The sequence below is a fragment of the Osmerus eperlanus genome, chromosome 20 (genome assembly GCF_963692335.1).
Source record: "Osmerus eperlanus chromosome 20, fOsmEpe2.1, whole genome shotgun sequence".
NCBI lineage: Eukaryota > Metazoa > Chordata > Actinopteri > Osmeriformes > Osmeridae > Osmerus > Osmerus eperlanus.
The window spans coordinates 13,914,155-13,940,511 of record NC_085037.1 but is presented as its reverse complement, the minus strand read 5'-3'; the positions used below and the strand labels follow the sequence as shown (position 1 = coordinate 13,940,511).

General features: G+C 49.7%; 1 protein-coding gene across 8 annotated transcripts; it reads right to left on the bottom strand.

Moving 5' to 3' along the window:
* Positions 1-629: 629 nt before the first annotated feature.
* Positions 630-23,428, bottom strand: map7d1b (MAP7 domain containing 1b). Of its 8 annotated transcripts, XM_062486936.1 has the most exons (20): positions 23,042-23,427; positions 11,651-11,854; positions 10,487-10,555; positions 10,071-10,091; positions 9,024-9,187; positions 8,818-8,926; positions 7,575-7,679; positions 5,522-5,641; positions 4,993-5,159; positions 4,676-4,797; positions 4,245-4,465; positions 3,787-3,948; positions 3,630-3,750; positions 3,342-3,569; positions 2,862-3,042; positions 2,478-2,582; positions 2,266-2,316; positions 2,120-2,186; positions 1,718-2,011; positions 630-1,457 (listed from the first exon to the last, which is right to left on the bottom strand). In XM_062486936.1, exons 1-20 carry the CDS (start codon positions 23,106-23,108, stop codon positions 1,447-1,449), a joined length of 2,589 nt encoding a protein of 862 aa, XP_062342920.1. In that variant the 5' UTR covers positions 23,109-23,427; the 3' UTR covers positions 630-1,446. The 8 variants fall into 8 exon arrangements, with proteins under 8 accessions (XP_062342920.1, XP_062342915.1, XP_062342916.1 ...); XM_062486931.1 differs by having other exon boundaries at positions 3,630-3,948; positions 23,042-23,428; XM_062486932.1 differs by having other exon boundaries at positions 3,630-3,945.
* Between the last annotated feature and the right edge of the window lie 2,929 nt (positions 23,429-26,357).

Genomic DNA, 26,357 nt, shown 5'->3' with positions numbered 1-26,357 from the left:
GCATGTTTTCATATCAAACTCAGTTAGGCAAAATACATCCTCATGCAAATACAGTGACCTTCCAGGAACGAGGATAAAATCTAAACTGCTGTAGGCAAAAGAGGGAAGGATGACGAGTCATTCATCACTAAGTGAAACTTCAACAGAACTGTGGACAGTTATAGGTTGTGTAACTTTGAAGGGTCAGACTAGGATTAGTCAAGGCTCTCTGGCATGGTACCCATAGCAACAGTAAAACAAATACAAGCTCCTCTCCCGGCTAGCAGGTGTTGGTGTTCTCGCTTCTGGTTCAGTGTGGCGGTGTCACCATGGTGAGTACACTGCAATCACTGAGAGAGCATCAACATTTTGCTCCCCTGTCAGTGACCGAAGCTGTTATCGTCTTAGCTACTGCATTTTTTTATACTTGAATGAGGAGTTGGCAATCTGTTTGACACATCAAGAATAATATAAGAAAACCAAATAACAGGTATCCTTGGGTGGGGAATCACATCACCTTTCAACTAAATGACTCTGGTGCTTAAAGGTACGACAGGAAAATAACTTGTTCTTGACTTTGTTCGAGCACACGTAAAAACAACCAACTGTATCTGCCAACATATTTAAAAGAAAATAACTTCAAGATTAAGTCAGAATGATACAAATGAACACTAAGTTCTTCTTTTATTAATGAAATTAAGAGGTTTCAGTTTTTCAGCTAGTCAAATCATGCAAGAGGCAACTAACGAGGACCGTTTCCTCAAACGGTAAAATCCTGCTTGACTGACAGAAAAGCAGACATCTCTTTCATAAAGCTTTAATCCACAGAGCCAAGATCATACACATTTACATACAGTATTTGTGGCCCATCCTTATAATGTTCCACACATTAAATAAGCTCAATGATTCAAGACAAAAAGAACCAACACACACACTTTGTTCAATTTAAGATAACAATAGTAATATTATAACGTCAACAATAATGATAATAACAACCATGATCTAATACTGTGTATTTTCAGGTCTTGTATTCTCTAAAATTCATTATATTGTCAGTCATTTAAGGTGCACCAAAATCTGCATGTGACATTTGAACAAATCTTGGACTGTAAGAGGCAGTGAAGAAGAATGAAAATGTTTACATTTGTTTGCACATTTTTTGTTCATTTTGTAATGAGTTTCCCCCCCTCCTCGCGGCCTTGAGTCGTGTGGATGTTTCTGTGTTTGTTTGGCACACGTCCTCCTCCTGAGCGACTGCAGCTCTCTAGTCACGGTTAGGGTCAGGCTCCACCAGGGTTAGGGTCAGGCTCCACCAGGGTTAGGGTCAGGCTCCACCAGGGTTAGGGTCAGGCTCCACCAGGGTTAGGGTCAGGCTCCACCAGGGTTAGGGTCAGGCTCCACCAGGGTTAGGGTCAGGCTCCACCAGGGTCGTCCTGCAGCCTGGGCAGGGTCCTGCAGCCTGGGCACTCACAGGACCTCTGTGGCCACACAAACAAAAGAAAAAAAGAAAAGGGGAGAGAGAAAGAACAAGGGCATGATCAGTATTGTTTTATTGAGCATAAACATTTGAGAAGATAAACTTCAAATGTGTAATCATATACATGTTTTTCAACACCAACAACATGTATTTTTAGGTTACCTTAAACCTACAAAGTCAGTCAGGCTAGTCTACCACAAACACATGATATGAACACTATCATGGGTTTATTCTCTAATGTGGGGCTGTGGGCACGGTTACCTGCAACATGCTGAGGCTTCATGGGGCTGGTCTTCCTCAGGAAGGGCTCCTCTTCCTCCAGAGCCAGGATTGGGTCACTCTGCTGGTCACCTGACCCCAACGTGCTCTTCTCGCTGTGATTGGACAGCTGAATGATCTCCTCAAAGTCAGCTGCTTCTCCATTGGATGACAGGCCGTTCTGTTGTTTGATAGGTTGAACACCATTCAGCACAGGGCCAGACCCTCCTTGTGACTGGTTTATGTCTGCCGGACTGCTATCCAATAACTCTGAAGGTCTCTGCTGGCTTCCTGGTGCTGGAACAGATCACAGGTGAGAAGATGATTCCATTTCCTTTTCTTTATAATCCATTAAGACAAAACTACAGTAGTCTAGTGTTCAGGCAATGAAGTTTATTACTGTACCTTGATTGATCTCTGTGTCTGAACTGTTGTCCTTTCCATTGAGCTGAGATGACAACTTTGTGTCCTTCTGAAAGAAAAAGAACAACATATTGTTATTCAACAGTACAAAATGGAGATGGTTCTCCATGGATCAAAAGGTATCTTGCCTTTTCTCCTGCGTCGCTCTTGCGAGTCCTCTTCATGATCTCATCCAGGCGCTGTAGGTGAGGAAGGAGGGCAGTTACGGACTGAGGTGCTTTCAACGAATGAAGTATTAACAAGATTATTTTATGAACAAACAAGAAAAATGTGGATGTTCTTTTCTCTCCTTCTCCCTCTCCTCCCTCTGTCCTCTCCCTCTCCCTCTCCCTCTCCTCACCTTCTTCCTCTCAAGGCGTTCCTGTTCTTCTCTCTGGAAGTGCTTCTCTCTCTCCAGACGCTGCCGTTCCCCCTCCTCGCGAGCCTTCCCCTCAGCCTCCTCTCTCTGGAGACAGAGAAACACGGTCTTTAGTGCTTCAAAACACTGAGCAGTTATTAACATTTTAACCACGTAGAAGATAGTGAAGACAGGTAAGTGAGGGAATCATAGTCCCACTGTATGAGTCAACGCCTCAGTGCAGCACGGTCAGTTCTCAATCTCACCACACAGGGGTAGCACATGGTCTGGATTATAGTTATTGGTCTTGACTGGTATCTCTCATCTCTTGACTGTCTGTCATCACTTCCTGGTTGGGACAGGTGTTGCCAGGTGATGCTCCCTCACCTGTTTCTGCAGCCTGTCGTTCTCCTCCTGCTCCTGCTGAGCTCTGTCCTGTGCCTCCCTCTCCTCCTGCAGCCGCTGGGCCTGGTCCCTGGCTCTCTGCTCCTCCCCCATCACCCGCGCCTCCTCCTCCCTGCGCCTCCTCTCCTCCGCCTCGCGAGCCTTGCCCTCCTCGCGCAGGGCCCTGCACACGGAGCACACACACTGTCACCCCCGCTCTCTCGCTCGCTCTCACACCCAGAGGAGGTCAGAATGCGTCTGCTAACATGTTTACAACAAACAATCAACACTGGGTTTATGTAGTGGACACTTTCCAAACAAATGTACCGGGGGGGTTCTGAACCTGCAAACTCTTGATTTGCAGGCCAAACATATGTGTCGCTCTGTGGTTATAGTATTGTACTGCAGACCGAGAGGTCCCAGGTTCAAATCCCCCTATGTGTGTGGTGCCCAGTGTTAACAGTGTGGGGGGCTGCAGCTGACCTGTTCTTCAACTCCTGATCCTGGCGTTCCTGCTCCTCTCTCTCTCTCTGCTCCCGGGCAACACGACGCTTCTCTGCCAGCACACGGGCCGCCTCCTCTGGGTCGTTGGTGCCAGCAGAGGGCCTGGAGGGCTGGGCAGGTGCAGGGGCAGAGGGCCTGGAGGGCTGGGCAGGTGCAGGGGCAGAGGGCCTGGAGGGCTGGGCAGGTGCAGGGGCAGAGGGCCTGGAGGCAAGTGCAGGTGTAGGGGAAGGGGTCTTGGAGGGCTGGGCAGGGGCAGGGGTCTTGGAGGGCTGGGCAGGGGCAGGGGTCTTGGAGGGCTGGGCAGGGGCAGGGGTCTTGGAGGGCTGGGCAGGGGCAAGGGAAGGAGTCTTGGAGGGCTGGGAAGGGGCAGGTGGAGGGGAAGGGGCAGGTGGAGGGGAAGGGGCAGGTGGAGGGGAAGGGGCAGGTAGTGCAACTGGAACTGCTGTAACCACAGGGGTAACGGGGCTAGCTGGGGCAGTCGAGGCAGCCGGCTCTTTGGAGGAGGGGCTAACTGTGACTGGGGCAGTCAGGGTCTGGGGGGTGGGTGGGGCAGATACCAAGACGGCAGGAACAGCACTGGAGCCTGCTGGGAACAGGAGAGTTCAGTTTCAGGGAGACACATGAAGCGCTGCTCTGCTGCTGTTCTAACCAGCGCCTCAGTACAGCCTCTCAGCTCTGACCAGCAAGAGATTACAACTACAGGACCACTAGACTCTGGGATCACAGTAACAATCTTAATCTGGAAGGATTGATCCAGTCATGTACAGAGCTTTGTCTGTCTGTGATATTTAAATTTGGTAACAAAACAACATGACTGGACATACACCAATCCCTTCCACTTCATGTGGGCTTGGATACAGTTACCATGGTAAACACACATACTTTTCGTGTCTCCGGGGCTGTCGAGCTGACGTGGCTTTCTGTTTGTTTCCACAGCAACGGCGGTGACGGTCTGTGCCGGTATCCTGGCGGGGGTGGAGGCCCGCTTGGGGCGGGTCTTGGTGCCTGTGGAGGGGGTCCTTGGGGCCCCAGGGGGGCAGGGAGACAGGGGCCTGCTTTTGGGGGCCCCAGGGGATGGGGGTCTTTTCTTGGGTTTAGGAACACTGAGCCAGACATGAGAGAAAAAGAGAGAGAGAGGGGGAGGGAGGGAGGGAGGAAGAGGTGAGAGAGAGAGAGAGAAGGGGGGAGAGTTGTGGAGGATGAGAAAGAAGTTGTGCTGTTAGAACTCTGCACTTCTGATCTTTCATCATCTGATGTACTGTTTGTCTGGGGCTGTGGTTCAGGGGTGTGGTGCGGAGTGTGGTGCAGGGTACCTGGCCTCTGGCCTGGATCTGGAGGGCGGCTTCTGCTTCAGCACCTTCTCCTTGGAGAGAGCGTTCTTCTCTTTCTCATTCTCCCTCTCCTTGTCTTTCTTCTCCTTGTTCTTCTTCTCCAGCTACGAGAACAAATACACCAGAGCATGACAAACAGGAAACTGAGGAAGGAGAGAGGAGGAAGGCAGGAAGCAGAATCATTTGAGTTTGTGTGTGTTGGTGTGCGTGTTTGAATGTATGTGTGCGTGTGCATGTGTGAGTTTGGAGGGGGGGGGGTGTCTGAGGAGTGTGTGCTAGCGTGAGGTCTGTTAGCCTACTGGAGCAGAGTTGCGACGGCGAGGGCGCTGGGTGATGTCGGGCGTGCTGGCGGACACCCTCCAGCGGTCGGGGGGGGCGTGGCGGTCGGGGGGGGCGTGGCGGGGGTGCTGGTGGGAGTAGGCGGTCAGGGGGCTGGCCGAGGCAGACCGAGAGCACTGCTGGGAGTCTGACACACAGTCACACTATCATCATGGGCTCTGCTAGCAGACACTTTTATCCAACATACAGAGGGGGATTGGAACCGGAGACCTCTTGATCTACAGTCAAGCGGTTGTACTGTACCACTGAGCTATACACAACCATAATAAAGAGAGAGAAACAGAGACAAAAAACAGAGTGACAGAGAGACAGAGCGAGTGATAGAGAGACAGAGAGATACAGAGACAGAGTGACAGAGAGATACAGAGAGAGAGACAGAGAGATACAGAGAGAGAGACGGAGTGACAGAGAGACAGAGAGATACAGAGAGAGAGACGGAGTGACAGAGAGATACAGAGAGAGAGACAGAGAGCCAGTCCGGGGTCTTACTGGAGTCGCTGGTGTTCAGCAGGGTGGCGGCGCTGCGGCTGCGAGCCAGGAAGGACAGCGTGGGGGTCATGAGGCGCTCCACGATCCTGCTCTCCCACGGGCTGAGACGCAGGCTGCGGGCTGACAGGGACACACTGTCACACCCAGGAAGCTCTCACACACACACACTACCCAGTCCCAGACACCAAACCTGCAACTCTGGGTTCCTCCTACTCACTGACATCACTGCAGAACTTCACTCTCTCCCTTCCAGCCATGCAGAGGCAGGACAGGTCAGATTGCACAATTAGTCATGTTTGTTTGTTTGTTTGTTTACTGGGGTTGCTATGAGTGAGGCTCATTCTATGTAACTAACAGACTAAGGTCAGTGTCACATGGCTGTCCTGTGATGGGGACTGTTACGACATCATCAGATGATGCACCCTGAGCTGAGACAGTGAGCTGAGATGAGCTGTACAGGATGGAGAACACAACATGTGTTACATCAGCCAGAGGGGTCCCCAGGAAGTGCACCTCTCCCTGACATCCTGTCTGAACATGTCTCAAACTATTCAAGGAGGATTTGAACTCAGGACATTCTGAAAACGACGTTCCTCTCGAACTGAGCTGAATAGATGCTGTTCTCTTTGTGCTCTCTGGTCTCCCTTCAGCTCCTGTAAACTGTACGCTGGCTCCTAGCAATCTGGACACACAAGCATGGTTCACCTCCATCACAGGGACTTCATTATCACTAATGCAGTCGTCTGTAGCGTACTGTATGAACACATCTGACACGTCTCAGTCTCCTGGTGCCTGCGCTCTGCTGAGCACACACCTCGCTCGCTCGCTCACGACACACACATAAACACACCTTATAAAACACAGTACATCATCCCCCAGCAGCGCACACACACGCATGGTGCAGCCACGACACAAGTTTATGAGAAGCGTGATGTTTAACAACTGTAGATGCCTTTCCTGGGAGGCCATCTACGTTACTGTGGAATGCACAGGTTGAAAGTAAACAGTGTGGATCACAGACCGGGTCGACTGGGTCGTGATCTGGGTCGTGATCTCCAGACAGCCAGAAGTATCCACCTACCTTCGCTGCATTTTGGCCAGATCATTTTTCACAGCTGATAACCCAAGAACCCCTCTGTTGCTAAGCAACAGTGATTTTTTTTTTTTCCTCCTTCAATGCGGCAAGACACTGGCTGTGTTGATGCCTGATTGGCTCCTCACCTCCTGGGCTGCTCTGATTGGCTGCTCACCTGCTGGATGGAATCCTCTATCTATAAAGTAGATATAGCTATTAGAGGGCACATGTCCCAAGGACAAGTGATGGCTTCCAGACTGCCTGGGTTTCAAATAATACGATCTGGAGCCCCCACTCTGCACTGCACATCTCGTTCTGCTCATCTGCTGTTCACTACCAGAAGTTCACCTGCTGGGAATGAAGTGCTACGTTTGAAGAACTGGATCTGAGTTAGCAGTTTCTGAAAGCTGCCATGTGGGTGAAGATGATGTTAGAGAAATCCAACACCGCAAGGAACAGATGACAGGAATATCCTGCAGCGTCTGTGACAAGCAGGATATCTCTGAATGTCCCTGAGGGTAACATGTAGATTTAAATATTATGATCTGTCCATGCAGAGAAGAGTCTTGTTAGCTGGCTCAGATGGAGAACACGCTGTTACCGTTAGCAACTCACCAAAATCATAGTGAAGGGGACAACTGAACAGGAAGTGACATAACTCAGAAACCAACACATGTATCTGTACACACAGTATGTAAAACCATAACGACACATGAGAGAGAGATGGCAGGGCAGGTCAAAATGCAGAGAGGGGGTCAACCAACACCAAGAACAACCAAAACAAACCCCACAATGCAACAGGACCAGGAGGGTGAGAGGAGGGGTGTGAATGACTGGTCACCAAGCACAGGCAGGCAGGCAGGCCACCAGGAACAACAGCTACAAAGTAAACCAAACACCAGGTGTGGGGGTGTGAGGAGGGGCTGGCGGGGCAGCAGGAGGGGGAGAGGCCTGGAGGACCAGGCGCCGGCTCCTTACTTCTACTGGGGGAGTTCCACAGCGTGGCGGACGACTTGGACAGCCTGCTGTTAATGACAGGGTCCAGCTGTCTCGGCAGGTTGACTGTGGAGGCTGAACACCGGCCTGCACCAGAGAGAAGGCACACAACAACCGTTCACTAGGAGGCGGGGCGGGGACCAGGGAGGTCAGAGGCTGGGGTGAGGGTTGGCGCCCTCTGCCGAGGTGACAGGATTGGCCCCTCTGGGCCACTGTAGTGTCTGTGTGACTGCTGGGAGACACAGGGCACATATTTCACCTCACTCACCTCACGCCACGCACGTCATGCTCGATGTGAACTCTTAGCCCTGTTACGGAACATCAGGATGACACCAGGAAAGCTCTGGTGCATTTAGACATGCGCAGGTTCAGAATGAAGGAGAGATCTGAACTGTTGTTTTCATTTAACAGTTTAACATTTTCAGGATGCAGGGTCCAGCCTCCACACACCCACAGTAGGGTATGATGAGGATGTGACCTTGTGAAAGTCCAACAGTTGTCAAGCCTCGGAAACACAGTGAAGAAAACAACTTTTCTCTCCTCGACTGTGAGCTTCAGCCCTTCCCTCTGGTTGTTCGACTGAAAGTTCTGGAAAGTGACAACTGACACTGTTGCACGGCAACTGGCTTGGGAGGAGGGAGGGGTTTAATCAATTGTGTTTTGATGTGTACGTTGTTCAATGCAGTAAAAATGATTTGGTGTCAAGATGAAGTGATAGACTGAGGGCTCAAGGTCACAACCCCTGCAGGTCTCACTGGGGTGCCGACCTCAGGAGAGAGAGAGAGGAGCTCACAGCTCTGTGACACACTCAACACCTCCCTGTTCACACCCCAGCTCTAATGAAAACAGTAGTGTTTCCAGTCACCACCATCCTGCTCCTCGGACCACGGGATCCAAACTAGACTTGGAGAGACTGTCGAATGATCAAATACAGATTTAGTCTTGTCGTGTTCAAGTGCTCCAGAATCATTCATATTTCAAGTAAAACATAGAACTGTTATTCGGGAAGGTGAATGTGGATTTAAAATACTTTCCCACATGACAACCCTAAACTCCAGTCCAGTAAACACCTTGTCTAGCAACGCAACCTTCTGACTAGCAGGTCAGTGTTCCCGGTCTATCCATGTGGTTCTAGATGGTTCTATCCGAGTGGTTCTATGTGGTTCCAGATGGTTCTAACCAAGTGGTTCTATGTGGTTCTAGGTGGTTGTGGTTCCAGACTCACTTTCCCTGCGGGAGGTCTGGTTCAAGCCCCCGGCCCAGGACCATCTCTGCTGGCGGATCTCTGCCCACGTCTTCTTGGTGGACCTCTTGATGGCCTGTTCATAGCGCTTCTACGGTGGAGAAACACACAAACACACTTTGATTCTAAATGGAAATGATCATCCTGGAACTTCAGTCGTCAACACGATCCTCAGAGTGACTCCTCACCTTGTTCTTCTCTAGTTTCTGCTGCTGCTTCTCCTCCAGGAGCGCCCGGCGTCTCTCCGTCTTCAGCCTCTGCTCCTCCAGCCTCCTCCTGCGCTCCTCCAGCTGGCTGTCCCTCAGACGGCGAGCCCTCTCCTCCTTCTCCAGCCACTGGGCCTTCTTAGCCGCTACGCAGGGGGAGGGAGGGAGGGAGGGAGGGAGGGGAGAGAGAAGTGAGGGAGACAAGGGTTGTCCATAAGTTTGTGAATGTACAAAATCTCAGCTCAGGGAGAAAATAAACACAGTATGGTCCCTACAGAGAGTTCCATAGCAGCAGGCTAATCTGGAGGGAACAGCTGGACAGAGGAGCTGTTATCAGGAGGAGACAGTACTGGCCACTAAAGCACAGGACACTTTAATAGCACTAATGAAAGAAGTAATTAAATGTAATCTGTCTGAAAGACACGGCTGGCTTCATGGAAATAACCGGCAATTCTTTACGCTCTGAGTCTTAGTGAGATATGGAGCCTCTCAGCTGGGAAAGGTTTGGCTTCTGACCCCAGTCTCACCGGGGCAGGAGGCGGTTCTAACACATCAGCAGAGTTATATCAAGAATCTGACAGTAATAAACCCTAATGACTGGTCCTGTACAGCCGTTCTGAGGGAGGATCTGTGGACATGAGAGATGATGGAGCGACAGAGAGATGGCAGGACAGTGGAACACCTCTGAAGATTACGCTCACAAGTTCTCAAAACGTTTGCTTTCCTGCCCATATAGTACTCTGCACAATCAACGTCCATAAAACATCATGAGGAATAAACCAATCCAATCTAATGAACGTTTTCACATGAATGTCAGGGATGTGTCAGGGATGTGTCCGGGATGTGTCCGGGATGTGTCAGGGATGTGTCAGGGATGCATACAGCAAAACAAACTAACATCAAAACTGAATAAAGGGAGGAAAAGAATACGATACCAGAAGCAACGACAAATGAATGTTGGCTGTGACAACGTGACGAGCAGGAGCTATGAGGGGATGACTGGTCTAGACTACATGCTGCCTGTCTTACCTTGCAGCTGGGTCTGCTGTTCTGAAGCAGCAGAGAGAAAGACAACAACAAGGTCAACATCCATCATACATCCAGTCACATCTCTTGCTAGCTGGGGTCTGTGTGGACGACACACTCAGGGCCTCCAAACACACACAGTAACACAGCAGAGACAACTTCAGCTTGGTGTGTAATCATGAGCTTCAGCTTGGTGTGTAATCATGAGCTTCAGCTTGGTGTGTAATCATGAGCTTCAGCTTGGTGTGTAATCATCCGCCTTTCATACCTCGTGAGACAGCAAAAGGATGCACATGTGTTGGTCTTGCCCCCTCAGGTTCCCCCTCAGGTTCCCCCTCAGGTGCCCCCTCAGGTGCCCCCTCAGGTGCCCCCTCAAATTCCCCCTCAGGTGCCCCCTCAAGTTCCCCCTCAGGTCTCACCTATATACTTGGCGCGCTCCTCTCTCCGCTCCTTGGCCAGCTTCTGTCTCTGCTCAGAGTTCATCCCATCTGGGATCAGAGAGCAGGTGTTATAGGGTCAGTTCACAACATGTCATCCTGCATCCAACACTTCTAAAACGTCTCAAACTGGAGGTAGCAGCGGGGTTTGTATTTGCATCATGAAGCGGTAGCCTCTGAAGGTCAGATGCTGCAGGAGGAGACTGAGGAGAAGCAGCCAGCAGAGAGACAGTGGGATCTGAACATTATCTGAACATTATCTGTACATTCAACTTTGTGTAAAGATACAGAAAAGCCAGTTGATTGTAAAAACAGGAGTGTGGAGTCCTCAGTCTAAGGACAGAAGAGAGAGGCTTGTTTTCCCTGTCATGGTCCTCTCATGGAGAACTGCTTGATGAACGATATGAACAACTCTCTCTCTCTGTCTGTCTCTCTCTGTGTGTGTGTGTCTCTCTCTCTGTCTGTCTCTCTGTGTGTGTGTGTCTCTCTCTCTGTGTCTCTCTCTGTATCTCTCTCTCGCTGTCTCTCTCTGTCTCTCTCTCTGTGTGTCTCACTCTCTCTGTCCAGCCAAGAAAACCAGAACAGCAGGGATGGTCACCATGGCAACCATCTTCCCCCCTCCTCTCTCATTTCTTCACTGCATCTCTCTCTGTCTCTCTCTGTCTCTCTGTGTCTCTCTGTGTCTCTCTCTGTCTCTCTCTGTCTCTCTCTGTCTCTCTCTGTCTCTCTCTGTCTCTCTCTGTCTCTCTCTGTCTCTCTCTGTCTCTCTCTGTCTCTCTGTGTCTCTCTCTCTGTCTCTCTCTGTCTCTCTCTGTCTCTCTCTGTCTCTCTCTGACTCTCTCTGTCTCTCTCTCTCTCTCTCTGTCTCTCTCTGTCTCTCTGTGTCTCTCTCTGTCTCTCTCTGTCTCTCTCTCTCTCTCTCTGTCTCTCTCTGTCTCTCTCTGTCTCTCTCTCTCTCTCTCTGTCTCTCTGTGTCTCTCTCTGTCTCTCTCTGTCTCTCTCTGTCTTTCCATGTACATCATCAAAGGAAATCCCAGGGCTCCTACAAGCCTGACTCGTTTAGAGTCGGGAATAATCTGGGAAAATCCTATTCCATAAAGTTCATCTTTACCACCTCCCAATCCCCCATGCACTAATCAGCCCTACCTTTCCTGGGCTGCGGGCTGGTGCCCGGGGTGGCCGGCCGGGCGTCGGTCCTGGTGGAGGGCTCTGTGCTGGACAGCAGGCAGGAGTCTGTGTTGGGGGAGAGGTCTGTGATGGTGGAGGGCTCTGTGATGGCCGAGTCTCCTGGACTCTGCAGTTCCCTCAGGGTGGGGCTCTGGAGGGGGGGGGGCAGGGGGGGGGGCGCACCTGCAGGGGGAGGGACACGTCTGGGATCAAATCACTGGATGAGAAGTTGCACACGCAGTCAAACTCCAACGCATCACTTCTACGATATATATGCAGCTTGAACGTTGCTTTGGATTAACACATCTACTAAATGAATAAATTATACCGTGTACAATCTTAATTCCCCCCCCCCCCCTTAATACCATATCCCTCTTAATCATTTGTTAGATTCAGGAGCATCCGATGACCCAGTTACAGGAGACAGCACCTCCCTCTGGTTCACCTTCACAGGTGGACATGTCTGAACAGCAGTCAGACAGCAGAGCTAGAGGGAGGGGGAACAGACAGAGCTAGAGGGAGGGGGAACAGACAGAGCTAGAGGGAGGGGGAACAGACAGAGCTAGAGGGAGGGGGAACAGACAGAGCTAGAGAAGGGGGGAACAGACAGAGCTAGAGAGGGGGGGAACAGACAGAGCTAGAGAGGGGGAACAGACAGAGCTAGAGGGAGGGGGAACAGACAGAGCTAGAGGGAGGGGGAACAGACAGAGCTAGAGGGAGGGGAACAGACAGAGCTAGAGAGGGGGAACAGACAGAGCTAGAGAGGGGGAACAGACAGAGCTAGAGGGAGGGGGAACAGACAGAGCTAGAGGGAGGGGGAACAGACAGAGCTAGAGGGAGGGGGAACAGACAGAGCTAGAGGGAGGGGAACAGACAGAGCTAGAGAGGGGGAACAGACAGAGCTAGAGGGAGGGGAACAGACAGAGCTAGAGGGAGGGGGAACAGACAGAGCTAGAGAGGGGGGGAACAGACAGAGCTAGAGAGGGGGAACAGACAGAGCTAGAGGGAGGGGAACAGACAGAGCTAGAGGGAGGGGGAACAGACAGAGCTAGAGGGAGGGGGAACAGACAGAGCTAGAGGGAGGGAGAACAGACAGAGCTAGAGGGAGGGGGGACAGACAGAGCTAGAGGGAGGGGGAACAGACAGAGCTAGAGGGAGGGGGAACAGACAGAGCTAGAGGGAGGGGGAACAGACAGAGCTAGAGGGAGGGGGAACAGACAGAGCTAGAGAGGGGGAACAGATAGAGCTAGAGGGAGGGGAACAGACAGAGCTAGAGGGAGGGGGAACAGACAGAGCTAGAGGGAGGGGGAACAGACAGAGCTAGAGGGAGGGGGGACAGACAGAGCTAGAGGGAGGGGGAACATAGGGAGCTTGTGGATGCGTTGGTTCGTCGTTTCGCTAAATGAGCCAATTTCAAAAAGCCTCTTTGGAACCAGAAAGTGCTGACGAAACAGTTAGAGTCTGGATGATTAATGCTGCCTGTCCCTCCTCTGCATTCAGCCCAGCCTGGGGAGGGAGCACAGCACACTGTGTCATTATGCAGCACTTAAAGTTAAGACTGCAGCCTTCGCTTCTCATTCCTGATCTGATGTCCACTGTGGTGTGGAGCACAGTGACAAACTGTGCTCCACACCCCGCGTCATGCCAAGCAATGAAGAGAGAGAGAGAGAGAGAGAGAGAGAGAGAGAGAGAGAGAGAGAGAGAGAGAGAGAGAGAGAGAGAGAGAGAGAGAGAGAGAGAGAGAGAGAGAGAGAGAGAGAGAGAGAGAGAGAGAGAGAGAGAGAGAGAGAGAGAGAGAGAGAGAGAGAGAGAGAGAGAGAGAGAGAGGAGATACGAGGAAAGCAGAAAAGGAGAAATCTGCAGACAGAATGAGCTGTCTGCCCCCCTGACCATCCCCGCCAGACCACCCTGAGGAAGGCAGAGAACACATCACTGGTGTGTGAGCTGATCAATGAAATAAAGGTTTCAGTGAATAAATTAGGATTTTTTAAGTACATTTTACATATAAAATATTTTGGGGGGATGAGAATGATTATTGGAGCATTGGCTCAGACTGTAAACAAGCAGATCTGGACGTCTCCTTCACCTTCAGAGCAGTGAGCAGGGAGCACAACGCGGTGTGGCTCCAGCCCAGGAAGAGATCAGCACACACTGCATCCCCCAGCTCTAACCCTGACCCCATTCTCATGTTCCTGCAGAGAAACAGGAACATGACCAAGACACACTGAGAGACGTAGAGTGTCATGTCTGACTCCTGGAGTTCTGACATGACCTATGAACCTGAGGGCAGTGCTGTACTGTACGACAGTGCAGCAGGGTTGGAGGACATGGTCTTTGTAAAACTGATGGATGTTGTTCACATGTAATCGTACATATGATCCAGCTTTGGCCTGTTTTATGGTGAAGCTCTAATGACTGCATGTCTCATTACTGTAACACTATAGAAGTCCATATAGCATTTAATATTCACAACGTCCAGTAATGTGCCTGTTCAACATGCCAATCAGCACACAGACACAGATTCCCCCTGTTCCCACACAATCCCCCCCACAATCCCCCCCCCCCCCAGCCAGCTCAGGTTCCTGTGCCACTCTGACAAACACACAAGTTATAAATAGTGGCAAAGCACCCTACGGAGAATGTGAACCATAAAAGGGACCAGCAACGTTTTGCTGTGGTACCTTTACACACCAGCCCTCTGGTACCTTTACACACCAGCCCTCTGGTACCTTTACACACCAGCCCTCTGGTACCTTACACACCAGCCCTCTGGTACCTTTACACACCAGCCCTCTGGTACCTTACACACCAGCCCTCTGGTACCTTTACACACCAGCCCTCTGGTACCTTTACACACCAGCCCTCTGGTACCTTTACACACCAGCCCTCTGGTACCTTTACACACCAGCCCTCTGGTACCTTACACACCAGCCCTCTGGTACCTTTACACACCAGCCCTCTGGTACCTTACACACCAGCCCTCTGGTACCTTTACACACCAGCCCTCTGGTACCTTTACACACCAGCCCTCTGGTACCTTTACACACCAGCCCTCTGGTACCTTTACACACCAGCCCTCTGGTACCTTACACACCAGCCCTCTGGTACCTTTACACACCAGCCCTCTGGTACCTTACACACCAGCCCTCTGGTACCTTTACACACCAGCCCTCTGGTACCTTTACACACCAGCTCTCTGGTACCTTTACACACCAGCCCTCTGGTACCTTACACACCAGCCCTCTGGTACCTTACACACCAGCCCTCTGGTACCTTTACACACCAGCCCTCTGGTACCTTTACACACCAGCCCTCTGGTACCTTTACACACCAGCTCTCTGGTACCTTTACACACCAGCCCTCTGGTACATTTACACCCCAGCTCTCTGGTACCTTACACACCAGCCCTCTGGTACCTTTACACACCAGCCCTCTGGTACCTTGAGACACCCCGGGCATCTGCCCGGGGTGTCTCAGGTGTCTGTTCTTCTGACAGCACACGGAGGGGTTGTTCCATCCAAGGTGGAACCATAGCTGACTACAAACAAGGCAGGTGAAATAAATACAAGGTGGATCATCACTGTAGATCCAGGGATCTTTTCAGCTGACAACCACAGCATTAATAAGAGTTAAAGAACCACAGCATTAATAAGAGTTAAAGAACCACAGCATTAATAAGAGTTAAAGAACCACAGCATTAATGAGAGTTAAAGAACCACAGCATTAATAAGAGTTAAAGAACCACAGCATTAATGAGAGTTAAAGAACCACAGCATTAATGAGAGTTAAAGAACCACAGCATTAATGAGAGTTAAAGAACCACAGCATTAATAAGAGTTAAAGAACCACAGCATTAATAAGAGTTAAAGAACCACAGCATTAATGAGAGTTAAAGAACCACAGCATTAATGAGAGTTAAAGAACCAGCGCTCAATAAGAGAATCCCAGTGTTACTAAGAGTGAGATGACAGCAGCTGAACAGCAACTATGTGATATGAAGCAGGCCGGCGCCTGCAAAGGAGGCTGTGCATATGGCACAGGAAATGTGTGTGTGTGTGTAGGGTATGTCGTCTGTGAGAGCACAGTAGATCTGGGTCAGACCCACCTCAGGCATCCCTGGTATGTGCGTTTCTCTTGTGTGTGTGTGTGTGCACATGAATGTGAAGCTTACCGTGTGTGTGCATGTGAAATTAGGCATTGTGTCCTGTTTATGTGTGTGTGTCTGCATGCGTGTGTGTGTGTGTGTGTGTGTGTGTGTGTGTGTGTGTGTGTGTGTGTGTGTGTGTGTGTGTGAAAAGAGCAACAGCAACTGCTTGCTGTACAGAAACCCAGAGACCTGTGCAGAGAAGGCTCTAGAGAGTCAGACTGTCTGGGTGAGTAGCTGTGGGAAGGGAAGCATCCTCACCACACTCTGTAAACATCAACATCTTATCAGGCAGTAACTTGTCTTACATTTAGTCATTTAGCAGACGCTCTTATCCAGAGCGACTTACAGTAAGTACAGGGACATTCCCCCGAGGCAAGTAGGGTGAAGTGCCTTGCCCAAGGACACAACGTCATTTCGCACGGCAAGGAATCGAACCGGTAACCTTCAGATTACTAGCCCGACTCCCTAACCGCTCAGCCACCTGACTTACAGGTCTTACAGCCACCTGAACAGTCTGCATCATAAAACTAAGTAAACAGATCATTTGTATTCCAATCCATGAATGGAAGCACTTGACAAATCCAAGTGCAGGAAGTACTTGACATCAGTATGAAGGGTCCCCCCTCACCCTCCCCCCCCCTCACCCTCCCCCCCCCCCTCACCCTCCCCCCCCCTCACCCTCCCCCCCCCCTCACCCTCCCCCCCCTCACCCTCCCCCCCCCCTCACCCCCCCCCCCCCCTCACCCTCCCCCCCCCTCACCCTCCCCCCCCTCACCCTCCCCCCCCTCACCCTCCCCCCTCACCCTCCCCCCCCCTCACCCTCCCCCCCAGGTGAGGAGGGACTGCGTGTGAGCGTGAGGTCAGCCAAGCAGAGGACTGGGAGGATGAGGGAGACGAGAAGCTAGTCTCCCCAACAGAATCCGTCCACCTAGGGTTTTAACCGCCATGAAATGGGTTACCAAGCCACACTGCCGATATACAACCACTCATGAATCAGTAATGTATCATTAATAATTCAACATCTCCCCCATCCTCTGTTTTCATCATACAATGTTTGATGGGAATAAAATAAAAAAAAACTTTGAAGGTATGCTGGGGGATAGTAAAGTGTAGGAGGAGAGGAGTGTGGAGATGTAGAAGGAGAGTAGTGTGGAGGTGTAGGAGGAGAGGAGTGTGGTGTAGGAGGAGAGGAGTGTGGAGATGTAGGAGGAGATGAGTGTGGTGTAGGAGGAGAGGAAAGGAGGAGAGGAGTGTGGAGGTGTAGGAGGAGAGGAGTGTGGAGGTGTAGGAGGAGAGGAGTGTGGAGGTGTAGGAGGAGAGGAGTGTGGAGGTGTAGGAGGAGAGGAGTGTGGAGGTGTAGGAGGAGAGGAGTGTGGTGTAGGAGGAGAGGAGTGTGGAGGTGTAGGAGGAGAGGAGTGTGGAGATGTAGGAGGAGATGAGTGTGGTGTAGGAGGAGAGGAAAGGAGGAGAGGAGTGTGGAGGTGTAGGAGGAGAGGAGTGTGGAGGTGTAGGAGGAGAGGAGTGTGGTGGTGTAGGAGGAGAGGAGTGTGGAGGTGTAGGAGGAGAGGAGTGTGGAGGTGTAGGAGGAGAGGAAAGGAGGAGAGGAGTGTGGAGGTGTAGGAGGAGAGTAGTGTGGAGGTGTAGGAGGAGAGGAAAGGAGGAGAGGAGTGTGGAGGTGTAGGAGGAGAGGAAAGGAGGAGAGGAGTGTGGAGGTGTAGGAGGAGAGTAGTGTGGAGGTGTAGGAGGAGAGGAAAGGAGGAGAGGAGTGTGGAGGTGTAGGAGGAGAGGAAAGGAGGAGAGGAGTGTGGAGGTGTAGGAGGAGAGTAGTGTGGAGGTGTAGGAGGAGAGGAAAGGAGGAGAGGAGTGTGGAGGTGTAGGAGGAGAGTAGTGTGGAGGTGTAGGAGGAGAGGAAAGGAGGAGAGGAGTGTGGAGGTGTAGGAGGAGAGGAAAGGAGGAGAGGAGTGTGGAGGTGTAGGAGGAGAGGAGTGTGGAGGTGTAGGAGGAGAGGAGTGTGGAGGTGTTTCGAGGCAGGGTGCAGGAGGAGGTCCACAGCAGGCATCGAGGCTGGGAGACAGAATGTAAACAGAGAGGGCGTGTTGGAGACAGGCTCTGACACCCAGACCCATGACCTCATCCTGATGACCTCATCCTGATGACCTCATCTCCAGACGTGGGGTCCCGGAGTGTGACAAAAGCTCAGAGGTAAAGCTCAGTGGTTAGAGGATTTACCTGCAGATCAAGAGGACACGGGTCCAAAGCCCCCTCTGTGTGCCCCTCTGGATAAAAACATCTGCTAAATGAATCCATTGCTGACCGCAGCCGACCGTAAGAAAGCTGGTGACGGGATCAAACAGACGCTCCTTCAGAGGTGCTGAGCGGCGTGAGGCTGTTTCTGGGAGAGCGGAGAGAAGGTGACCTTAGATTGTGGGGCTGCAGGGGAGAGAGAGAGGGAAGCAGCAAGACACAGCAGAGACACAGGCTGAGGATGGACGTTCAAGGTTGTTGTTGTGTTCTGTTGACGCTCAATGTAGCTAACAGGGGGAAGCCAGCAGGCAGGCGTTGTTAAGGGACTTGGGAGCTAATCAATTTACTGGCCTCAAAAGACGTCTCACCGCTTTGTTTTAACGACATCCCTGCGGTGGTCCCTTTTCACGCCTCACTCACGAGACATGTTTCTCTTTGTGTCAGTATCCTGGGTCCCTATCAGCTGTGCTTCCAGAGCACATTCGCAGTCCGGTCCACATCCAGGTCAGGATATCTAAGCAGAACCAGTCTCTCCCCTGGCCTGCGCAGGACTACAGGAAGCCATGTGTCCTGTCAGGACCCAGTCTCACCCTTCAGCAGCACTCTAATATTAGACCTCCAGTCCTGTGACCAGGGTGGTGTGTTTGGGGGTGGGGGGGTGTGCGCATGGACGTACGACTGTGTGTGTGTGTGTGTGTGTGTGAGAGAGAGAGAGTCCAGATAACAGGCACACACTTCCACACTGTCTTTCTGCAGACATACATCAAAGCTCCAGAATGGCGGCAACTGTTGATGGCCCCACTCAAATCAAATCAAATCAAATTTACTTGTATAGCCCTTTTTACACGCAAGCATGTCACAGAGGGCTTCACATATGCCCATAGAACTGCCCCTCAACCAACCTAAACCCTCAAGGAACCCTCAACCCACTGAGACTACGTCAACAAAAACAACCACAATGCATCCTGGGTAGAGAGAGAGCAGGACAGGAAGTGGTTGTGCACAGCTGGAGATCCCTCCCCCAGGGTTTGGAATAGCCCAATTAGCATCACAATCACTAACAACAAGTGTCTGCAACTATCTGGGTCTTCAAGATGATCATTAAGTAAACATCCTAATGTAGCTCATTCAAAGATGATCACCATTTCAAGCTAGTTTCAGTAAAGTAGATCTTGAATGTCGCTGCTTAAGCAAATAAATCAAGTTCTTCTTTAACTATATGCAAAGCAAGAAATCTAGCACATTTATTCAACCGCAGTGAACATTAATTACAGTAAACTTTCATGGCAGGACAATTGTTACCCCCAAGGATATAGAGAAGGCCAGGTCACTATTAGGCCAGTTCACACCACCCCAACAACGTCCACCAAACATTCTCCTGTTGGCTGTTGGGTCTAGAACGTTTGGAGATATAACTGTCATTCTCACACTGCCCCAACAAACGCCAACAGGCACATCACACCAAACCAACACAACCCAACAACTGGTGTGTGCTGGTGTGTGTTGGTGTGTTTTGGTGTGATGGGGCAGTGTGAACTGGCCTTCAGTGCAGCTGAAGCTCAGAGGAGAGAGAAGACCACAGCTGGGTTTCAGAGGACCTCAAAACAAACCTGTACCAAACCAGACAAACGCTCCACAACGTTAGCATGTTGAGCAGCTTCTTCAAGAACCCAAGCTGTCATAAAACTAGCACTTTACAACACACAAAGCAGCCAGCTCAATCAAAAGATGGAACAGTACAATAGTTATCTGTTAAGTAACAAGTAATAACTCTGCATTCATGTGTATAGTATAGCACTAAACTAACATGAGAGGAAGAGAGAGGCATTGTCTTGTTTGTTGTTGTCTCCTTGTGACCCCATTTTTCTGCTACAACAGGATTATTGAGCACAAACATCTAATTGTCTTTCAACAATAACAAATAAACCAAATCACACACCCTAGGTTTACAGCCGGGGCGGTGGCCCTTCAGAAAGTGTGTGTGTACGCATGGGGACTACGGGACAGAAACATGTCATTGTGTTTCTCCTTCCTGTAGTGTGTCTGTGTGGCCTACAGCAGTGGTTCTCTCTGTGTAAACTTTGAAGAAAAGTCTGTTTGAATTTTTTGGGGAAAATACATCTAATTCACAACTCCTAAAATGGGATGACTCTGACATTTAAAGAGTTCGGGATTTGAATAATAGCACAATTATGATCATCTTAATTTGCTTTGGGGACAGAACCATGAGCAGACTGTGGATGTGCTATCAGCATGTCAAGACTAGGGCTTCCTCCTCCTCCATAGCCGACAGGAAGGAGCATTTCCTGCACTTCCTGTGTGAGAGGTCAGTGTCATGGCCCTGATTTATACCATCTGGGCTGCTTGCTGACGTGGAGTTGTTCTGTCTGCCTGAGAAATACTGCATAGCCTTCCACCCACTCTCTCTCTCTCCTCCCTCACCAGTCCAGCTCAACCGCTCTCTCTCTCCTCCTTCACCAGTCCAGCTCAACCTCTCTCTCTCTCCTCCCCTCACCAGTCCAGCTCAACTGACTACAGCAGTCCTCGTCTGCTGTCCCCTCTGTACCACAGCCAATACAAGGCTCTGGAATAATGGCACATGTTGTAACCAGCCCAATCCACACCCTTACCCCTCCCCCCTCTCTGCTCTTCTCTCTCACATGTACAAAGACACAGCCCCCTGGCCACAGAAACACTGAGGACTTGTCTAACTGAACACAAAATCCTCTCCTCTATTTCAGCAGCAAGAATCAAATAATATGTTAAATACAGACTCCTACAGAATCTGCAGCTCAGTATCATTTTGAGACAGCTTTCAGAGGTGATGAAACATTCATGAAAAAAGAACAAAGGGCTTTATAGTTTTACTTCCCTTTAAAGATTGAGAAAGGGAGAGGCAAATTAGGGGTTAAATGGACTAGAGAACGAGTTGAGGGTCGAATTCTCTTTCTCCAGGGCATCTGAGCAGATGAATATGTGCCCTAAACACTGAGTGGGAGACAGGAGGAGCAGATATGGGTGTTTACAGTCATGCCCATCCCACAGCAGAACACTTCTGACTCCAGTTTTGACAGAACGTCTGGGGTCTGTTGAGGAAAACTAGTTCAGACATGTTCAACCTCTGATGCCAGAAGTAAGCCCATGCCGTTAGCTACGTAAACAGCATATTTACAATGGCTGCTAAGAAACTCAATGGCAATACACCACACAAGTTCAAACAACGTCTGTCTGTGTTAGAAGGTAGGCTAATCGTCTTAGGAGGGAAGAGGATGCGTCAGCCATTGTGAGCAGCATCTTTCACTTGCTCTCACCACCAACGCACCTCCCGTTATCACACCAGAGGACCTGGTCCTGGTCTCTGTGCCCGGGTCCTTTAAGAGGAGCAGAGACCAGGCAGCCTGGTCCTGTCTCTGTGCCCGGGTCCTTTAAGAGGAGCAGAGACCAGGCAGCCTGGTCCTGTCTCTGTGCCCTGGTCCTTTAAGAGGAGCAGAGACCAGGCAGCCTGGTCCTGTCTCTGTGCCCTGGTCCTTTAAGAGGAGCAGAGACCAGGCAGCCTGGTCCTGTCTCTGTGCCCTGGTCCTTTAAGAGGAGCAGAGACCAGGCAGCCTGGTCCTGTCTCTGTGCCCTGGTCCTTTAAGAGGAGCAGAGACCAGGCAGCCTGGTCCTGTCTCTGTGCCCTGGTCCTTTAAGAGGGGCAGAGACCAGGCAGCCTGGTCCTGTCTCTGTGCCCTGGTCCTTTAAGAGGGGCAGAGACCAGGCAGGAAAGCCCCCTGTGGTTTGACTCCAGTCCTGGTCGAGTGAGCCTGGAGAAGTATGGAGGATGACAGCTGTCATGTGGGACTGTGTCAGTGCATTAGGCTGGTGGTCGGTTGTCCTCACTCCCCTGAAGAAACACATGTGATATGGGATGGACCTGCAAAGACAGTCTGGTACTGCACAAGCAGTGAAAGAAAATGACAAGGGCAAGTCTGTTTACCTAGCGTTTCTGCCTCTCTCTATAATTACAGTATCTGGTTACATCACGCTTGTACTAACTTAGGTCACTGTGCAAAGTTATTACCACCTTGAACATCATTCTCAGGTGTGAAGCCATGTGGCAATTATCAAGCACCTAAACATCCTTGAATCATAACTGAGTGGTTTGTCAATACATATTTCTGTCTGCAGATTATATAGACACAGATAGATTGTTGGCGGAGATCATTTGGACACATCAACTCACAATTACTCTGAACTGACGACAGCCAGACTTTCTGCTCGGGGAATGCTTAAGATGGACAACCATTCTCTGTTCAGACTAGACCAGCAGAACCAACACAGGAGGCAAGATGGAGGGATATACACACTGCCTTTCTATAGTGTGTTTTTTTTTGTTTATAGTATCAAATCAGATCCTTCTCCACATCCTTGATGTGAGATATAAATGCTGACACACTTCAATCAAATTCACGAATTAACGCTTACTGATGTTCGTTTGTCGTTTGTTTTGAATCACCTTTAGTATCAATTACAGTGGGCATCCTGTCGATGGTCCTGACGGTATGGGCCATTTAACCTTGTGGCAGCAACTGAGACAGTGTTCTGGGATAACTGCTGTGGTTGACAAACTACACGTTTAGAGGTCCCTGGGTGGAAATACAAAACAACAAAAATTGCTGTTTTTGAGCTTTGGTGGTCATAAGCAACAGTTTGATTGTTTGTTTAATTTCACTGTTATATATATTTTTTTATTAGAGTTTTATGGCGTCATGGTTGTGAACGTCGCAAAATCGAATAAGATCGTGTTGCATGAAAATTCAATATTTGCCATGCACAGACTACCTTTTGTTTTTGACAGCCCTAACCCATTAGGGACAACATTAGGGAACACGTTTACCCGTCACAAGCCTGAAATGAAGACACGTTATCAGATACCTTAACCGTTACCCCACATTCTACATTTTGGCGTAGCCTGTTTGTTTCATAATGAGACAACTCACATTTTTCCGTTAGTGTTAGTTTCTTCTCAAAATTATTCTCCAGAACGTTGATTTCCATGTTCTCCATTCATACGATTCGGTGTTATTTTCCAGTTGATGTCATTCCTCAATGTATCGAAGTACAGTCAGGAGACAAAACTCCCGACACAGATCACATACACGCCCTTCGTAAATCCAAACCAAAAAAGCAGAGAAAAATATGATAAATACGCGCTATAAATTCATCTGAAATCCAGAAAAAAATGAATATCCGTAAAATAAAGTGCTCTACGTGGGTCGCACTCGGTTCCTCTTTATAATTGCGAATGTCCTTTCGGAAAAATAGGAACTCAGCAGCGCGGTGAGTCCCCGGGTCTGGGCTGGGCTTGTGCCTTCTAGGGCTACATACTGAATGTCCATGAGGGAAAACCGCTGCTTCTCCTACAGACCGTACCATTAGCTGCTGGGGGAGGGGGAGGCAAATTATGGTGAACTAATTAGGGACTTTATTGGGGGGACATATTTGGGGGTCTAACTGGATCACACACAGACCCCCAAATGAGGAATGGTTCAATTCAATCAAATATCCATACTCTATTATAATAATATCAGTTTTGTTTGTCAGTAGCCTAATGCCTATTAAAAAGAAGACTGTACTGTCACAGCAGGCAGTGGCGGTCCTAGCACATTTGGTGCCCCGGGCAAGGGGCAAGGTTTACACATTACAAAATGTTTGCCTTGATAACTTTAACTGAATTGATAAGACACTAATGTGTTTACATTTTGGTGGGAAATGCAGTCATTTGATAAACTTGCTAGCAAACGTGCTTCGGAAACACTGAAAATGAATGGGGTTGAACGTTGAAATTGCTCAGCCACCTGACTCATGCGGGAGTCAGGTGGCTGAGCGGTTAGGGAATCGGGCTAGTAATCTGAAGGTTGCCTGTTCAATTCCCGGCCGTGCAAAATGAAGTTGTGTCCTTGGGCAAGGCACTTCACCCTACTTGCCTCGGGGGGAATGTCCCTGTAAGTCGCTCTTACAGTCTACTAAATGTAAATGTACCAAATTATTGTACGGCCCATGATGACACGAATTACTTCCGCATTCTTCTATTACAATGGAATTCTATGGGAATGTCGTGACTATCTTTTCCTATGGCTCTGGCCATTGCTAGCTACCAACCAGTTATAACTGTTATAGCTATAGCTAATACAGCATTGGCTTTGTTTTCCCTGTTTTAGTATTGTGGTGGGACTGATAGAATATTTAAGCAATAAACCATAGGGGGGTATCAAATGATGATCATAAGTCCTGTAGAAAAATCAATGCCATTCGATATCCAAAAGATTGGAGTGGAAAACACTAGGCGCGAGCCGCGAGGTGGTTCTCCGTACTTATAGCGCGGATAGCCGGTCACACGACCCCTGTGTCTTGTGACCAAGGTTGTTAGTGACATGTAATGATCGGTAGATGGCGTTTCTTGCATCGAGCTGGTAAACCTACAATGCATTTTTCAGGCGGTTTGAAAGGTTAGATATCCCATCGCCCCATCGATACAATGCAGGGCTCTCAAGTTATATAAGTTTGGCTGGGTGCCAGCCAAACTTAGCCCGCCCACAAAAATATTTGGTCGGGAAGTTGGGTCTGGGGTAGCCTGGTCCCTCGTACCAGACCCTCGTACATTTCATTTGTACAGAGGGTCTGGGATCGCTCCATTAACAAGCGTTAACTTCCTTGAAGGCAGGTACCCTGTTGAAGTTTAAAACTATTGGATCTGCCCAGAGCCACTCTGATCTGCCATAACCAATCGCTAGCCTTCGCCTTAGCCAACTCCTTCACCACGGAGCTAGCTGCCGTAGCTGGAAAATCAAACTTTTCCCGAACCCCGTGGGGAGGAGGGCCACAACATCATGACCACCAACAAAACTCAGTAAGGATTGTTCTTGCTCCGGCTTTAACTTATGGATATTCGGCAGCGTTGCCACAACCGCAGAATAGCTTCGCTCGCATCTTTCTCCGCCGCAATTACTGAACTACAATTCAAACTAGTGCACGACATCAACGTAATCGTTCTCAGCCACTCCCTCTGTTCGCTGATTGGACCTACAAAAAATGTGTTTCTGAAAACCGACTGATGCACTGAAATCCCAGACCTAGAACAGATGCAAAATCCAAATTGAGCGGAAGTACGTAGGAGGGCAGAGCCAGGCTAGGTCTGGGGTCGCTCGGTTGGGGAAAAACTATGTCCGAACAAGAGCTGTTCGGACCAATCAAATTGTCAGGGCAGGCTTTATAGATGATGGACAGATGATCAACAGTAACGTAATCAAACCACATCACCAAAGAGCGCTTGGGTTGATTTTGTTTTCAACAAACAACATACTACGTTGCTCTGATGGTCTATCCAATTGAGTGAAGAGGCATTTTTTTCCGGGTTCGGTTGAAACACGCCCCATACTCACAGCCCAACGGAGCGGTATCAGACTCATATTCTGACTAGAATTATGAGTATGACAACGTCAGGCTATTAATTGTACATAGCGGGACAAATTATCCCTTACTTCTCAGCATGAGAAATGGTTGAAATGCGTGAGAAATACAAGGTGTTGCGTGAGAAATGGTTGAAATGCATAAGTCTCGCGGCAAATGCGTGTTAGTGTTCTCCCTTTAACGTGAGCTGGTTCCACTTATTAATGTTAACCCTAACAACATTCTGGTTAAACCTATGCTTCACCCTTAACGTTAAATGTGTCTGTCTACAAAGGCGTAGCAGTTCCGTATTCTTTGCTTAACAATTTTTCTCTCTGTATTTTCATCAGCGCTTAACAGATGACCGCTGGGTCTGTTGACTGGATGTCGGTAGCTGTGTATCTGAAGAGCTGAGGGGTCGAGTCTGCTGCTGATTCAGTCAGTCGATACGGTGCTTCCAGGAAGCAGGAATGGAGAGAGGGAAACACAGAGGACATTCAATCTTCCTCACCCTCTCGTACACACACACACACACACACACACACACACATATACACACACACAGACACAATTGTTGCAAAATGATCACATAATACAGCACACTCTGTACATCTGCCTGTATTATCAAAATCGGAACATTTACAAAATACCAACACTACTGTCCAGCAATCCAACACTTTTCTGCTAAGCTTCTACACACACTCATGTAATGATCAAGCAGCCTGCTCGGGCCCAGGCCAGATCATGTTCGTATTGCTGCCATTTACAGGATCAAAATAGAACTGGTCAAGTCATGATGAATCCCCCCAGGGCTCACATCCTCTGTGCTCGAGCCAGGGCAGAAACACATCCAGACTGAGGTCCCTC